The sequence below is a fragment of the Arachis ipaensis genome, chromosome B08 (assembly GCF_000816755.2).
Source record: "Arachis ipaensis cultivar K30076 chromosome B08, Araip1.1, whole genome shotgun sequence".
In the NCBI taxonomy this organism is placed as follows: domain Eukaryota; kingdom Viridiplantae; phylum Streptophyta; class Magnoliopsida; order Fabales; family Fabaceae; genus Arachis; species Arachis ipaensis.
Genome location: NC_029792.2, coordinates 9,595,218 through 9,613,173, shown reverse-complemented (window position 1 = coordinate 9,613,173; position 17,956 = coordinate 9,595,218). Strand labels below are relative to the sequence as shown.

The 17,956-nt window shown below is 42.1% G+C and overlaps 1 protein-coding gene and 1 long non-coding RNA gene across 2 annotated transcripts; both read left to right on the top strand.

The window, feature by feature from the left end:
* On the top strand, positions 2,907–3,717 carry LOC107614156. The gene is made up of 2 exons (XM_016316383.2): positions 2,907–3,166; positions 3,293–3,717. The coding sequence occupies exons 1-2, from the start codon at positions 3,092–3,094 to the stop codon at positions 3,419–3,421; spliced, it is 204 nt and encodes a 67-aa protein (XP_016171869.1). The 5' UTR covers positions 2,907–3,091; the 3' UTR covers positions 3,422–3,717.
* Positions 11,585–12,941, top strand: LOC107612373. The gene is made up of 3 exons (XR_001613723.2): positions 11,585–11,746; positions 11,826–11,954; positions 12,849–12,941. It is a non-coding gene; the product is annotated as an uncharacterized LOC107612373 (long non-coding RNA).

Here is a 17,956-nt window from a genome sequence, read left to right as displayed (position 1 = left end):
TATTTACAAAAATATATATTTTGTAGAATTTTTATCAAAATGCGTGATATGGCTTATTTCGTTTACCATGTAAACGAATTAAGATTGTACATATTTTGTTTACACTGTAAACGAGTAAGACACAAAACAGGAGACGTGTATATTTCGTTTACAGTGTAAACGAGATACATGCAATCTTAATTTATTTACACTACAAACAAGATACGTGAATATTTATGACGTTTACAGTGTAAACGAGATACGCGATGACAAATTTTTAGCAACTATAAATGGATATGTGACTTTTTGTATTCTTATTCTCCATAAATATTTTACTTCTTTTTCTCTATCCTTTTTCTTTCAAAAAGTAAGAAATGTCTAATGGTATTGGATATTTAGTTGTAAGTGTGTAATTGCCATATGAGAAATAGTGATATTGGGGTGATATTTGAGTGTGAGAATCCTATTTTATTGTGTACCCGGTGAGTAAGTTCTTTGTCGGAGCTAAAGAGTCTGATATTGAGTAGCGCAAGTGGTAGCAGGAGAAAAGAGATTGAAAGGGTGGGGTATAAATTGCTAGCATCGATGGAAAATGAAAATTTTTTGTTTCCTCTGTTTTGGCTCCATGGTGACGAGCATGTGCGCCTGATGTTTGACATCTAAGGAAGAATCGTGGCGGAATAAGTGATGGAACTTCTTACGGAGGTTGGTGATGTTAGTGATGGTGGATCTGGCAAGTTGGACTTTATGCAGGATGACCCACCTCTCGCACCACCACTGCTACACGTTGTTAGTCCAGTAGAAGACATGGACGTTGACGGTGAGGGCTCTGACTAGGAGTATGTTGCGGATAGCAACGATAGCGGTTCTTCTGAAGATGATGAGGAGGAGGAGTTTGTACCAGAGACTCCGGTCGAGCCATCACGTTGGTATCTTCTGGCTGTCCCGCACTCAATTCCGGCCTTGTCATCTGTACCCAATCACTATCATACATTGGATCTGGACGCGATGTAAGAGAAAAATCTATTTTCTAACACGGGTGAAGACGATTACAACTTAGACGATGATGTGAAGTTTCGGGTTGGCCACCGATTCAAAAGCAGAGATGCAGTAATGCAGGGTGTGAAGAATTATAGCATTCGCAGAAGTGTTGAGTACCGAATCGTGGAGTCGGACCGATTAAAGTACCACGTGCATTGCCGATAATATGAAGCAGATTGCCCTTGGAGTCTCCGTATTGCTCTCCGATAGAATCTCAAATATTGGTAAGTTCAAGTTTAACTGTGTTCTATATTCTCATTTATCATCGAAAACGGACATCTGCTGGAGTCACTCCCGAAACCATGTTAGCTTAAGGGAGAAAGACTCCTTTCTCTGTGCACCCTGCTACTGAACACAGGAGGCCTGGCACCAAGTAGCCGCTCCACCAACTCCTAAAGCTCGATCCCGTATCATGTGTGGAAATCACAGAAGTACTCACTTACTGGCTCTCCATGCCTGCGTAACCCGAGGTGGTACTCAAAATCCTGCAAAGTGATGGTGCACTCACCCTATGGCAGATGAAAAGTGTGCGTGTTAGGACACCAACGCTCCACGAATATCGTGATTAGAAATTTGTCAAATACAAAATTTCTGAGAAGTACTGTATCATTCGTCTAGAGAGAATGGTGTCCATTGGGATAAGTGTGTGACTCACTCGTCTAGAGAGAGGCAGGCGATGCCTCTGATTAAAAAAAAAAGCTGAATAAAAAATCTATAAAGTTATAAAGTTATCAAAATTAGCTGAAAAAAAACTCCCGATAAATATTTACATAAGAAATTAATTTAACTGATAAGTAGAAACAAACTTAACAAATAAGTGAAAACAGAATAACATTTACTTAAGAACTTAATTTAACTAACATTTAAAAAGCAAACTCTAGCTATCAACTTTTTCTAACAATACATTCATGATTCATCCAATTAATTTGTGTTGTACACTAGTTCTATAAAAGAATCTTAACTATGACTTTAACTATATGCTCTAACATAAACACAAAGACAACAACACTAATCTCGAAGTCGGTTGTTCTCGCGATGTGTTATGTCACGTTCAGACGGTTAATGTCTAGATCATGTGTAATGTCTAGATCATGTGTATCTATATGTGCCATACTCACCTAATAAGTCGATAATATGGTTAAAAGATGGTAAAAGTTAGAAAAAATTTGAAGAAATAGGTGAAAACAACTCCGAACAGCGTTGTAAACGAATTGTATATATAGGTCGCGCATTTGGATAAAAATACTATAAAATATATATTTTGGTAAATAAAATATTTATTTTATTTATTTAAAAAAATCCATTACTAATGTTAGTAATTTTATCAATGGTTAACAGAGTTTAATGTATTAAATTTTTAAAATGTTTAATTACTCTGTTGGTCCTTATAGTTTCACCAAATTTTTAATTAGGTCCCTATACTTTTTTTCCTTTCAATTGGATCCCTACACTACAATAATTTTGTAATTAAGTCCTTCCTAGTGTAAAAAATATTAGAGTTAACTGAATATTTATTCGCAAATTGAAGGTATTTATAATTAAAAACTTAATTAAATCTTTGACCGCATGTATTCCGGTAAAAATATTATGTTAATTTTAACATTTTTAACATGAAAAGGACGTAATTATAAAATTAAAAGCAGTGTAGGGACCCAATTGAATGGAAAAAATGTATAAGGACCTAATTAAAAATTTGGTGAAACTATAGGGACCAACAGAATAATTAAACCTTTTTAAAATTAGGAAGGTCTATTTGTAGCTCAAAATTGGAAATATTAAAAAAAATTAAATATATATATTACAAATTAAATGTAAAAAAAAATTAGAAAATTCGAATTACCACAAAGAAGTTAATGTGACACATGGTAGCACCTATATATATGCCGTCAAAGGCACTCACGTTCAACAACACAAAGCTCTTACGTGTTCCCACTTTCTCTCTCTCCATTCTCACCCCACAATTTAAGAACAACTTTGCGGGATCTGCAATCCTTAAAACTCAACCAACACTCTTCGAATCTCGAATCTCAACCTACTTCTTCATCTTCTCTATACCCCCATCAAACCCAAGATGAAGAAGTCCGGCCTCTTCGCTGCCTCCGTCGCCGCTGCTTCTGCCGCCGTCTCCTCTTCCAACAACCACCAGGTAACCCAAAACAGTTCCTTCCAAAATGTTGACTCTTTCTGCAATTTCGCTGAATATTCCGTTACAGAAAATCATGGGGATCTGGGATTTTTCGAAAATTTTTAATCTTTTTCTTGGGTTTTGCAGGACGGTATGGCTGAGAGAGGTCACCAGAGTTCTTCTTCCACGAAGGCTAATTCGTCTTCGTCAGAGAAATTCGCGCCGAGATTCGACGGGTTGCGCTTCATTGAAACTCTCGTAACTGCTCACAGATGAAGGGAAAAAAAGTGTACTTCACAATTAAATTCTCTCTTCCTTCTTTGGGAGCTTGTTCCTCCTCTGTTTTTTTTTTTTTTTCTGTGTTACTTGTTATTTAGACAAGTATTAATGATTAATGATTCATCTGTGGGAAAATATTTCAACCTTTTTACTGTTTTATTTCCCGTAGGAGTTTATTTTTATTAGGAGTCTTTTGGAGAAGGTTAAAAAGGAAAAAAAATTGTGTAATTTAAATTTTTAATGTCACGGGATTATTTGATGATTATGCTCTCGTGGTGCTAATTCTGACCTTATATTTGTGGAGTCCTTTTTGAATTATGTCTATGTTGAAAACATACCATAAATTGAAGAAATTTCTTGGGGTTTTTTTAAAAATACAGAAGATGGTAACATACAACATAAAAAGTTCTAGTACCCAATTTTTTTTTATGGGATACAAAACCTTTTATGGTTGTACTTTACTAATTTGTGCACATCAAAGAAGTCAAATCCTATGAACATTGTCATTGGGGACAAGTTGGAGAGGTAGATTGTTTTAACAACTACTTGGTCATTTAATGTGGTGACCACGTGTATGTTGATGTAGGGCCTAAGAGAGTGAATGATTGTTATCGTTGAAGGTGATTGGAGATTATAGCTATGGAATTTATGAACTTATGATCATTGCTATGATTTGAAATCTTGTTAGAAAAGTGGCTTACTAGCCTTGCAATTTCCCTTTGATATTGATTCCTTTCATCTAAAGGATATTTGATTATGGCATAATGTTTTCTTGGAAGACAAGACAATTCTTATTGGAGCTTTTGATATTCCGGTCATGGTGGCTTGACAAGTTTAAATTAAAGAGGGAAAAGAAAAAGAAAAAAAAAGGGTCTAAAGTAAGGAGGAAATTGCCTTGTTGACTCACTTTCTTGTTGTTACTTATTTGGTAGAGAAGGAAAGATGAAGGATTATCTTCATGAATGGCAATGGGGTTTTATAAGGGCAAGTACTTTTTTCCCCTCCTCCTATTCCAATTAAGGAAAACGTCTTCATTTTTCTTAAGAGTTTTCATTTATTTATTTATGTGAAAATCAAAGATATATGTAGGTATTCAAGAATATCAACTAAAAAAATAAAAATAAAATAACATAATAAACATAACATAAATTAATCTACTATAATTTAACTTACAAACTAAAATTTCAAAATATATTTATTAAGAGAACAATAGTATTTAACAAAAGCATATAAAAATTCATCTCTATTCACAGCATGCCGTTCCAATTAGAGTATGATTTTTAATTTATATGTATATAGCAATTAATTGATATTTGATATTAGTGGGTTGTCATAGAGTAGGTATTTTCTCCTCTCTCTTACATTCCCATTTATTCACGGGAAAGATCCCCATGAGCTTGATCAAATTCTTTATAGCGGGTAATCACCGTAAGTATTAACGGCATTCCTTTGAATCTTTTTTTAACCTTTCGGGTTGTATCAAAATACCACTGTGTCGGTATACCTTATCCATTTCGCCAGGAAAATGGATATCCCCAGAAAATATTTGTAATTCAATCTTTTTTTTTCTTCTTTATTCGCACCAATCCGCCTACTCGACTTCTTATATTAAAAGTGATTGGTGTATTTGTTTCAATAATACTGTTGTTCCTTACCATTATGGAAGAAGGTTCGGATAAAAGATGCACTTCTTCGGGAATGAAAAAAAATCGATCTACTTTGATTTGGTATTTTGGTTTACATTCTTTTACTCCTTCATATTCAATTAAATCCTCTTTTTTAAAAAGAGGGGGGTTCCAATAGTCTTATATTTCGGAATTCCCGAATTTTGTGTTCTATATTGAGGATCGTCGAAATGAGTAAGGATACTATTTCTACGAAAAATACCATTCACAGAAAATAATTGAATTAAATAATTTTATTTATGTAATAATATAGACTAAGTCTTAAAAAGAAATATGAAAAATAGTAAAACTCATTCCTCAAAAAGGAGGAGAAAATAAAATGAATGCTCAAAGAAATTGACCTTAGTGTGAACATAATAATACTGTGTACTTACCCCATAATTGATGCATACAAATTTCAGGATTTATCACTCAACTTTGAGACATCTTTGCTTATTACTCAAAACTAATTCCATTTAGAAAAAAAAAAAAATCTTTGATGCTTACTTTATGTGAATTAAAACACAATAATAACTCATATCCCATTTATCATTAACACAATATTTTATATAAGTGAATAAATGTAATATACATCAAATTAAATATATGACATTGTTTTTATGGTCAAGGGACTTAATTAGTGTGAATTCTCCACTAGTTAAGTGGACCCAAAAAAAGGATAGCATAGTTGAAATACAGAACAAGCATAGGTGCATATATACAGCATTCAGCACCATAGTCTATGGACAAAAATGCACACATAATGTTGCGTGAAGGTACCGAAAATTATTTTGTTGAACTTTTGAAAAATCTTGCATGCCTTCAACTTTTCAAGCCGATTTTTTATGTCGGGGTATATATATACTTTTCTTTCATTTCCTTTCGGCGGATTCTCTTCCATGTAATTTTCGATCACTATTTATAACTTTATAAAAAAAATTTCAGTTACATTATTGTTGTTCTGTCTAATCAATAATTGCATGATTAGTTGATTACATTACACAAGCATACAATGCATCAAATTGGTGTGCTTCATGATGATGGGTCGATATCATGCACGTATTAGACATGAAATGTGAAGCTTCCTTATAGAATGCAACATGCTATGTGGTTAGAGGCTTTGGATAAAGTAATAGTAATTAGTGGACAAATTACTAACGTCACTCATCAACAGGCAATGGATGACACTTCCAGAATGAAAATCTAAAGAATTATTGTCATTTCATTTTTGTTCACTTTTTAGTAATACTTCTACTGCTACAATTAGAAACTTAAAGTATAATAGCATACAATAATTAGTACAAGCCAATTGTTGGCACTCATTTAAAACCAGAAAGTAAAGTATTCTCTATTATATATTGTTACGGATCCGGCCTACAGATTTCACACCCGAAACGGTCTTCGAATCCAGTTATCCGGGTCAGACCCGCTTCACCCTTTTGGAAAGTCCAGAACTGGTCTACTAGAGCTTCTAACCGACAATCAAATACTTCTCTTATCTTAGCCGAATAAGATAAGATAAGATAATCACCATCATCTATATAAAGGGGAGCCCCTGGCCCTTCAGGTATGCCATTCACTCCACACATCATATACCTCTCAGATCCATTCTGACTTGAGCGTCGGAGTGTCTTTGCAAGTACCACCCCCCATTGGTCCAGTCAAACGATCCGGCATCCGCCCGACCCGCAAGTTACCGATCCATCTCTCAACCCGTACCGGAGGCATCCAGTACATTGGCGCCGTCTGTGGGGACTTGCAACATCGTCGCAGAATGGCAGACACCTTCGAGGAGCAATCCCCGAGCCACCGTGATAACTCCCGAACGAGGAACCCAACCCCCGAACACCAAGAGACCACACCCCATGGAAGGATAGCAAGCACTATTCACCAGACCCCGGCACACAACAAGGAGAACGATCCCGAAATACCGATCGTCGAAAACCTGGGAGAAAAAGCATCTCAGATAATCCAAGACCTCTGTCTTCGAGTACAAGAATTCGAGGGACGAGTCCCAGCTAAGGAAAAATACCACATCGAGGACGGAAGCCACGCGACCTCCCGATCAAGATCCCGTCATGAAGCTAGACACAGCAGGTCGCTCGAACGGCGACACAACAGGAGAAACGATCGTAGCGACTCTCGCGACCTAGGACATCAGCACGGCGCGAGCGCCAGAAGACACGACAGGTCGCCCGAACGGCGAAACGGCAAGAGGCACAACCGTAGCGTCTCTCGCGACCCGAGTCCTCGACACGACACCGACGATGACCGACGACATCAAGAAGCCAAACGCACAAGAAATGACTATGTAATCATGGGAGCTACTCCCTTCACTGAAAGAATCCTGAAAGCAAAACTCCCCAAGGGTTTTGACAAACCCACGGACATGAAGTATGATGGAACCAAGGACCCCCAGGAACACCTAATGGCCTTCGAGGCTAGAATGAACCTAGAAGGGGCCCTCGACGCGGTTCGATGCAGGGCCTTCCCAGTGACCCTAGCTGGACCCGCGATTAAATGTTTCAACGCCCTTCCCAACGGATCCATAACCGACTTCCACGATATTTCGCAGAAATTCATGGCCCAATTCACCACCAGAATCACCAAAGCCAAACATGCCATCAGCTTGCTGGGAGTTACCCAGAGACACGACGAGTCCACGAGAAAATATCTTGACCGATTCAACGACGAGTGCTTAATGGTCGACGGTCTCACAGATTCAGTCGCAAGCCTCTGCCTAACCAATGGACTCATGAATGAAGACTTCCGGAAGCACCTCACCACTAGATCGGTATGGACCATGCACGAGATCCAGGGCGTCGCAAAAGAGTATATAAACGACGAAGAGGTAAGCTAAGTCGTAGCAGCCAATAAACGGCAGCACGGCAACGCACAGCACGGCAACACAGCACCTCGACATAACCCCCCCAACAAGAGAAAACCAGAAGGAACACCCCAAACCAGCAAACATAAATGATCTCCCAGAGTCAGAAAATTCTCTAACTACACCCCATGACGGCTCCGATCACCGAGATATACCAGCAGACCGGGGTATCCTCTTGAAGGCCCGACAACTCAAGGAAAGAATCAACGGTAACAAAACCCTATACTGCACCGAGGTTATGGACATAGGACACAAGACTGTTTCGACTTAAAAGACGCTCTCGAACAAGTAATAAGAGACGGCACACTCTCTGAGTTCGCCAAAATTATCAGGGAACCAAAACGTGCAGAAAGAGACAGATCACCAGAAAGAGAAGGACGCAACCCGAGGACGTAGAGACAACCCCCAGGGAAAGTCCAAAGACAAACCCCAACATAATCGTAAACATCATCACAGGCAAAGACACCCCGGGTAAATCAAAATCAGCACACAAGAAGGATCTCAAGGTCTTGGCAGTCAGAAACCAAACCCCAACCACCTCCACCGGTAAGGCGATAACATTTTCTCCTGATGACTGCCAACACGGCACCTCGGCAGAAGATGCCCCATTTGTCATCTCGGCAAAGATTGGGACCAGGCTAGTCAGAAGAATACTGGTGGATACAGGAGCAGACTCTAACATCCTTTTTAGAGGAGCCTTCAACAAGCTCGGACTCCGCAACGACAACATACAGACACACCGCAATGGAGTCACTGGCTCGGAGACAACTTTCTCAAACCAGACGTTTCCATCGTCCTTCCCCTCACCATAGGGACGGGAAACCAAAGGAAGACAATCCTATCCGAATTTGTGGTTCTCAAAGACTCCACCGCCTACAACGTCATCCTCGGAAGAAAAATAATCAACGATCTCTCTGCCGTCATCTTCACCAAGTACCTTCTCATGAAGTTCACAGCAGAAGACGGCTCCATCGGAACCATCCACGGAGACTGGGAAATCGCAGTAGAATGCGACAACACCAGCCTAGCATATTCCTAGCCGACCTGGATGCCCAACAAGACAGACAACCTAGGCCGGAACCAGAAGGAGACTTGGAGAAACTGCAAATAGGGCAAGCCAAAGAAGATCACACTTTCATCAACAGGAACCTCCCATATGATCTTAAAGAAGATCTCTCACGCCTCCTAAGACAAAGCAGAGACTTGTTCGCATTCACACCCGCCGATATGCCAGGAATAGATCCCGACCTAATGTCTCACCAACTAGCCGTAGATCCCAAGGCCCGTGGCACAGAGGAGATGAAAAATGTCCCCTGACCGAGCAGCCGAGGTAAAAAAACAGGTTAAAGGCCTCCTCGAAACGGGCTTTATCAGGGAACTGCCCTATACGACCTGGCTGGCTAACGTCGTGTTAGTAAAAAAAGCTAATGGGAAGTGACGGATGTGCGTCGACTACACGGACCTAAATAAAGCCTGCCCAAAAGACGCCTTCCCCTTACCAAATATCGACGGGCTGGTAGACGCCGCATCCAGCCACCAATATCTCAGCTTCATGGACGCGTATTCTGGGTACAACCAGATACCCGTGCACCAACCTGACGAGGAGAAGACGGCCTTCATCACTCCCGACGGCACGTACTGCTACACAGTCATGCCCTTTGGCCTTAAAAACGCCGGAGCCACTTACCAAAGGCTCGTCAACAAAATCTTCCAAGGCCTATCCGGGAACAAGCTAGAAGTTTACATAGATGACATGCTCACGAAGACCGAATCTGGCGAACAGCTCATTAGCGACCTCGAGCTCGTAATGGATACTCTGAGGAGGCACCAAATGCGCCTTAACCCGACAAAATGTGCATTCGGGATGGAAGCAGGAAAATTCTTGGAGTTCATGATCACACAACGCGGGGTAGAGGTAAATCCCGAAAAGTGTAAAGCCATACTCGAAATGGCAAGTCCAAAAAACCTCAAATACATCCAGAAACTGACCGGCCGGCTGACCGTCCTATCTCGTTTTCTCGGCGTGTCGGCCCAGAAAGCAATCCCCTTCTTCAAACTTATAAAGAAAGGAACCCCCTTCAAATGGGATACAGAATGCGAAAAGGCATTCCAACACTTCAAAGCAGTACTGGCGGAACCCCCCGTTCTCGCCAAACCCCAAACAGGGGAGATCCTCTACCTATACCTATCCATAACGGAAGGAGCACTGGCCGCAGTAATAGTCCGAGAAGATGAAAACAAAGCTCAGCGGCCTATTTACTTCGTAAGCAAAGTCTTCCAAGACACGGAATCACGCTACTCTCGCCTCGAGAAGCTCGCCTTCGCACTCCTCATAGCTTCCCGACGCCTTCGCCAATACTTCCAGGCTCACCCCATTACAGTTCGAACTGACCAAGCAGTCAGACAAGTCCTGCATAATCCTGACCTAGCGGGAAGAATGTTAGCATGGTCCATCGAACTATCCCAGTTCCAGATAATATTCGAACCCCGGATCGCGATCAAAGCACAGGCTCTGGCAGATTTCATCGCCGAGATGACACCAGGAAACCCCACCGCCGAAACTTGGAAGCTACACGTAGACGGCTCATCCAACATCACTTCTGAGGGAGCCAGAGTGATACTCAAAAGCCAAAACGAGGTCGTAATCGAACAATCCGTTCGGTACGAGTTCCCAGTCTCCAACAATCAAGCAGAATACGAGGCTCTCTTAGCCGGCTTAACCCTAGCCAAAGAGGTCGGGGCAAAAACCTTGGAAATATGCAGCGACTCACAAGTAGTCAGCTCCCAAGTGAACGAAGACTACCAAACACGAGACCCCCTGCTCCAACAATACCTCACCAAGGTAAATAAGCTAAAGGAAGAATTCGATCATGTGACCATACAACACGTTCCCAGGGAACAAAATGCAAGAGCAGACCTACTCTCAAAACTAGCCAGCACCAAGCCAGGACAAGGTAACCGGTCATTAATTCAGGAAGTCGACAGAACGCCATCTGTAAGATCCATAAATTTTTAAAAGTTATTAATAAATTATTATGATGTATTATATTTATTTAAGACTACAGTTTAGATATTTTTATATAAAAATTGCGCCGCACCTTGTTGTCGTTGTCAGAGCCGCCACCGCCAAATTCTTGCTATTGCCACCGTTGTTCTAACTGCTGTCGTCGTCACTAAAAGTGGCCACTGGGGCTGCTCGAAAACCCTGTTGTTGCTGCTTCATTATTTTATTGTAAGCTATCTCTATTTCCAATTCCATTGAATTCATTTCCATTTCCGATTCCATTGAATTTGAACTCTCTATTTTGTTGCAACCTTGATTATCGCTGTGAGGATTACTAATGTCGCTGTTACTGGAGTATCATTGGAATTGACGTTGCTCTTGTCCTGATTAATGCTGCTCCCTTCCCGTAATTCTTTTGGTAAGATTAGTTTTGTTCTACAACCAACATTCTGATTATTGCTCCTTTGATGATGTGCTCTATTTTATCCTTGCATTTGCTTCAACTTCTATTGAATTTCCTCCCAAAGTTGCTGTTGCTGCTACTAGAGTTATGGGTGATGCCGCCCCATCCTTCTGTTTTTCCATAACTGTAGTGAATTCCTAACTAAAATCCTTATTGTTAGTGTTGTTATATGCTTGTTGAGGGTTTTGGGTATTCACGTTTCAGGGTTAAACCATTGTAACTATAGAGCCGTGTTTGATGGTGTTGTTGCGGAGAGTTTTCAGTGTAGCTAATGCCACTGCCGTTGTTTCATTCTCTTAGTACAGTAAGTGTTTCTGTCTTGAAACCCTCGCGTTAGTATTCAATTATATGTTTCTGAGTTTTACGCGACTTTAATATCTCAGGGTCGAGTTTTGTTGTGAAGGGTGCTTTTTGGGCTATACGGCTGCGGGAAATAGTCGGAGTCAATGCTGTTCGATTTCGGAATGAGGAAAAAGGAATTCTCCAACGCGTTTGGTTAGTGGTTTTGCGAGGTAGGGGCGTTTTTATTAAAACTTATTTTTCTTTTTAAGAGTTGTTATAAATTGATATTTAGGCAAGTAAATATTTTTGGTGATTATGGAGTCTTATGGGTTGAACTGAACTGCCTTGAATGAATGTGATTGCTTACTTGTCTGTGGCTAGTTCTGGATATTGAGTTGATATTGAGATAGTGAATAAAAGATTAATTTGAAATTCTGATTCGAATGTTTATTAAGTATAATTTGAGAATTGAAAAAGGATTTGATGTTAGAATTAGTTTGACTTCGGAAAACGATTTGAGATTTGTGAATGACTTGGGTTTGAAAATGATGAAAAGTGTTTGAGAAAATGTTAGTTGACTTTGTTGGAAATGAATTGGAATCTGGAAAGGGTTATAAGGTTGGAAATGAGCTTGATTTGTAGAAAAATGAATTTAAATTGAAAATGGTTTGAGATATTAAAATTGTTCTGATTTTGAAATTGAGTTGAAAGGAGTTTGAGAAATGGTTTTGTTGGGACCCAGAAAGGGTGGCAAAGTCCGAGTTTTAGAGGAGATGCTGTCAAAATTTTATAAGATTGGAAGTTTCATTTGAAGTAATTATTTAAAAAGATTTGTTTTTAAACATTATATGTTTTGTGATTTATAATGAACGGGATGGAAAGAAGGATGATGAGGATTGATGAGGATTTTCCTTGAAATATGGTTTTTGAATGAATTTGGAAATGAGATTTGGATTGACGAATGATTATGATGTTGAGAATGTTGAAATATGATCTTTGAATTATTTATATGGCTTATGAATTTGAAATATCTATTAAAAACAGTTTTCTTATTAAATATCTTCTTATGACAACTTTGAAACTCCGTGGTGAGACCATGTGGTTAGGTTCTCACTCCCCTACAGCTTTATCGTTTCAGGAATCGGATGATGCATTATGAAGAGTTATGCTGGGTTTGATTTATACGTTGTATTAATTAGATTATTTTCTTCCCTCACCTTTGTTATTTCAAGTTTTGTAAGAGGGATAGGAGTTGTATGTTTTCTATGTGTATTATATTATGAGATATTATGTAAGGAGTATAGTCTATGAATCTATGCCTGCATGTGCTTTTCTTAAGATGAAGTATTTATTTCCGGTTTTCAAAGAAATCAGCGATACGGTTTCGAGTCACAGGCTCCTATTTTAATATTTAGTATATAAAGTAGTCGTAATACTTCTTGCTATCAGAGTGGCGCAGCCGGAAGCGTGACATTCTGGTAGTGAGGGTGTTACACCATCCGTATCAACCGCGACCGACACCGTTCTACCGATCTCTGACCCGGAATCATAGACCTCCCCTATCCTACAATACCTCTTCAATGGAGTACTACCCGAGGACCCTAAAGAAGCAAATCGGATAAAAAGGGAAGCCGCCAACTACACCGTCGTAACAGGACAACTGTATAAACGAGGATTCTCGCAGCCCCTACTCAAGTGTGTCGAGGCCGGGGACACGGAGTACATACTCTGTGAAATCCATGAAAACTGCTGCCGGCATCACATCGGGGGCAAAACCCTAGCCCAAAAAGTTGTCCGGGATGGATACTTCTGGCCATCGGTTATCAAGGACTCCATGCAACTGGTAAAGAATTACAGAAAATGCTAGATACATGCCGACTTCCACCAAGCCGCCCCACACCAGCTCAACGTCATAACAGCAGAACGGCCATTCGGAACATGGGGCGTCGACCTTGTCGGCCCTTTTCCCACGACACCCGGACAACTCCGATATCTCATCGTCGCCATAGATTACTACACCAAATGGATCGAGGCCGAACCCTTGGCCTCCATCACGGCAACCCAATGCCGAAAGTTTTTCTGGAGACACACAATAACCGGGTTCGAGATCCCCGAGATCGTAATCTCAGACAATGGAACCCAATTTACCGACAAAAATTTTCGAGAATTCCTGGAAGGGCTGCACATATCCCACCGTTTCAGCTCAGTAGAACACCCCCAGACAAACGGACAGGTGGAGTTCGCAAACAAGATAATAATAGTTAAGGGACTCAAGAAACGACTAAACGGGGCCAAAAGGCTATGGGCCGATGAACTCGGATCAGTCCTCTGGTCATACCGAACTACACCCCAGACCTCCACAGGGGAAATCCCGTTCCGTCTGACATACGTCATAGAAGCCATTATCCCAGTAGAGGTAGGAGACCCAAGCCCCAGGAGAACAATCAGAGATAACGACGAAGAGGCAGAACGGGACCTCACAGAAGAGGTGAGAAGCATAGCCCATATGCGAAAGTTAGCCTTAATGCAAAGAATCGACCTGAGATATAACTGCGGCATAATCCGACGGGAGTTCGCACCCAATGACCTCGTCCTACGACGGAACGACATCGGCTCCCCCACCCCCGGAGAAGGGAAACTCACCCCCAACTGGGAAGGCCCATACAGAATCAAGGCAGCAGTAGGAAAGGAGCATACAAGCTCGAAAGACTCAACAGCGCCGAGATCCCGAGGACCTGGAACGCCGCCAACTTGCGACGATATTACGCGTAGACTCATCCCAACGGCCAACATCGAGGACCGGTCACCCTCGAGGCCTAAAAAATGGATATCCACACACACACACACGACTAAACGGCCTACCGACATCCTAAGTCACAACGACTCAGGAACGGATAACGAAAGCCAACACAAACGGCTTGCAAGAATTCGAAAAAATCTAAGAGTCAACAAACACGGCTCAATAAAAATAAAACGGCCCGACCGGCCCAGTCATCTAAAAGTCAACAATCTAAAGACATAACACGGCCACACGGCCAGCCAAATCTCAAAAAATTACAAGTCATGAAATCAGCAAATCAAAAATCAAGAAAGCCTACTCAAAGATCCAATATGTGACCATCCTGAACAACCCTGAACGCCCCCATGACGGACACGTCGGCACCTGGGGCGAGCACCTGAGCCTGAGCCTGAGCCCTCATCGTCTTCTCGGCTGCCGCTGCCGCCTCCTTCACATCCGCAAGAAGCTCCGTCTTCTCCTTCTTCAGCGCCTCCACCTCGGCCTTTGACCCCGCAACTTCAGCTTTCAAGGAATTTACCTCAGAAAGGAGTACAGCAGCCTGGGAATCAGCGTCGGAAGCCCTCTTCCGCTCCCCCCCCAACTGAGACAAAAGCGAAATCTCGACCTCGGAAAGACGGAGGATCTCAGCCCCGGCCTCCTCGGACGACTTCACGACCTTCTCTCTAGCCACCTCTGCAACCTAAAGTTGCTCCTTCAGCTTGGCCACCTCGGCCTGAGAATGATGCAACTTCTTGTCCAGAAGGCCAACTTGGGCCATCACGAGCTCAGCCTTCCGAACAATAACCGCAGATCGGAGGAGGGAGCAATACACCGACTTAGCCTGAAAGGCCACGTCACATTCATCAAAGAACCCCTCAGTACCGGGTATTAGATGCTGGTCAATGAAAGCCGAAGTAACAAAGCGTCGATCCATCATGGAAGGAACAACACCCTCCTCCTCCAGGTTCTCACTGCTGATCTCCTCGGGCTTCTTCCGCTTCCGAGAAGCCTCAGCTGCCGAGACCACAATTACTTCCTCCTCGGGCGAGATCACAGGACCCGAGGAAGCCTGAGCATCAACCCTCGCCCCAGCCGAGATCACCTCATGCGAAACAACCCGGGAGTCCGCAGCTGGATGGGACAAAGGGGTGGAAGGAGAAGCCGACGACACCTCCTCCTGATCCATAGCAACCTTGAGTCTCGCCGGTGAAGTCAAACCACCAGCCATCTCAACTGAAAGAAAGAAAAGGAAAAAGTATAAGTCCCAAACTCGGAAAAACGCCAACAAAAAAAAACACACCAATATATGACCGGCAGGCCACGGAATCCCCCATGATGTCCCGAGGATTCAATGGTCATTCCCCAAACAAATGCCAGAGGACGCTGGAAATATCCTTGTCCTCCAGAGATAAGCCATCATAGGTATCTCTCGTCAACACCGACGGCCCGACACCAAAGTTCCAATAGGTCGGGAACCGACGTTCACCTTCCATCGTTAACCAAAACGGATGATGTCCTCGAACAGGATGCACCTTGAAATATTCCCTTTTGAATCCATGAAAGGAGTCCTCAAACAACCCGAATATACGTCGATGGGGTTGAGCCTTAAACGACATATACCCTTTCTTATGCTTCCCCTCCTTGGTCGGAAGAGTGCACAAGAAGAGGAAGAGGAAAACAGGAACGGAAACCGGAAGCTCAAGATATTCACAGACAAGCTCAAAAGTACGAACAGCCACCCAACTGTTCGGATGAAGCTGGGACGGCACCACGGAACACCGACTCAGCAGCGCCTGAACAAAGGGCGAAAAGGGGAACCGCACACCGAGACGGGTGAACATTGATTCATAGACCCACATCTAGTCCGGAACGGTCGGAGAATCAAGGTTCAAATAACAAACCCTCTCATCGGCATCGGGGAGGACGAGCTCGTAGAGATGCTCAGCATCACCACCCCCACAAATCGCCCCCTGATCACGGAGCCTCTGGAGATCCGTTTCCGTCATCCGCGACGGAACGCCCCAAACGTCGCTGGTCACCCATGCGTAACAGGAGGGAACACCCCTAGAGGGAGTTATTGGAGCACCCACACCCTCATTCCTCTGCCGATTCATACCTAAAACAGGGAGGAGCACCACTGTCAAGCCTAACAAAACTACGCAAAAACAGGAAAGACAGCCAAAAACCTACTACTCACTACAATCCACGCAGTAGTGCTCAGCCCCTTCAAAAGACAAAACCAATACCTCTACCCAAAACACACTAGAGAACAACAGCCAAAAATACACAAAAACAAGGGAAGCAAGTAAAGCAGAACATAAAGAAAAAAAGAAGAGAGAACACCGACCTGATAATTCAAGAAAAACTTGAAAGGCGCCTGAATAGGAAGCAGAAGCACGGCGGCAGAGGAACGACAGCAATGAAGCAGAAGCGCGACAATAACAACACAGAGAAAAGACCAGAAGGAAGAAAGTAAAGTCCACAAAGGAGAGCAAAAACTGAGAAATGAAATAAAGGAGGGAAGAAAAGGCAAAAAATCAAAACGGTTTCAAAACTGGAAAAGGACGAAAATAGCCCTGGAAGTAAACAACGCACATAGGGGCAAAATTGGAAAGCAAACCAAGCATCCCCTCATAATAAATGCACCCTTTGAAAAACGCAACTGACAGCACGCCCAAAAAAGTGAAATAGGCGCAGGAATAAAGAAAGTTCGCGTCAATCGAACGCAGCGACAGAGACCGACCCCGCTCGCTCTCCCGCTGCGGGGGCAACTGTTACGGATCCGGGCCACGGATCCCACATCTGAAACGGTCTCCGAACCCGGTTACCTGGGTCTGACCCGCTCCACCCTTCTGGAAAGTTCAGAACCGGCCCACTAGAGCTTCTAACTGACAATCAAATACTTCCCTTATCTTAGCCGAATAAGATAAGATAAGATAATCACCATCACCTATATAAAGGGGAGCCCCTGCCCCTTCAGGTACGCCATTCACTCCACACACCATATACCTCTCAGATCCATTATGACTTGAGCGTTGGAGTGTCTTTGCAAGTACCACCCCCCATTTCTCCAGTCAAACAATCCGGCATCCGCTCGACCCCCAAGTTTCCGATCCATCTCTCAACCCGTACCGGAGGCATCCAGTACATATATTAAAATTTAATTTTGATACACTGTCTTTACACGTGCACGTGCATCCAATTTTGTAACGCCACATTAATAAAAATAACTATCTTTTATATTGACCGCGTGAATAGTCATCTAAAAAAACAGTTGTGATTGCGCGACTGTGTAAAATGTTTTACACCGTTATTGCATGAAAATTAAACTATATATGTTATTGTATATAATAAATATGTTTTACACATTTTTAACATATTTAAATAAAAATAAGTTTTTAGAATGCACATTAAATATAAATCTAGAATTACACAAAATATTTCTCATGCATG

What these genes read in the sequence shown, in the direction of transcription:
- LOC107614156 (XM_016316383.2), top strand. Translation starts at nt 3,092, where the DNA reads ATGAAGAAGTCCGGCCTCTTCGCTGCCTCCGTCGCCGCTGCTTCTGCC. An exon ending in CCTCTTCCAACAACCACCAG is followed by an intron (nt 3,167 to 3,292) that starts GTAACCCAAAAC and finishes TGGGTTTTGCAG; the next exon opens with GACGGTATGGCTGAGAGAGG.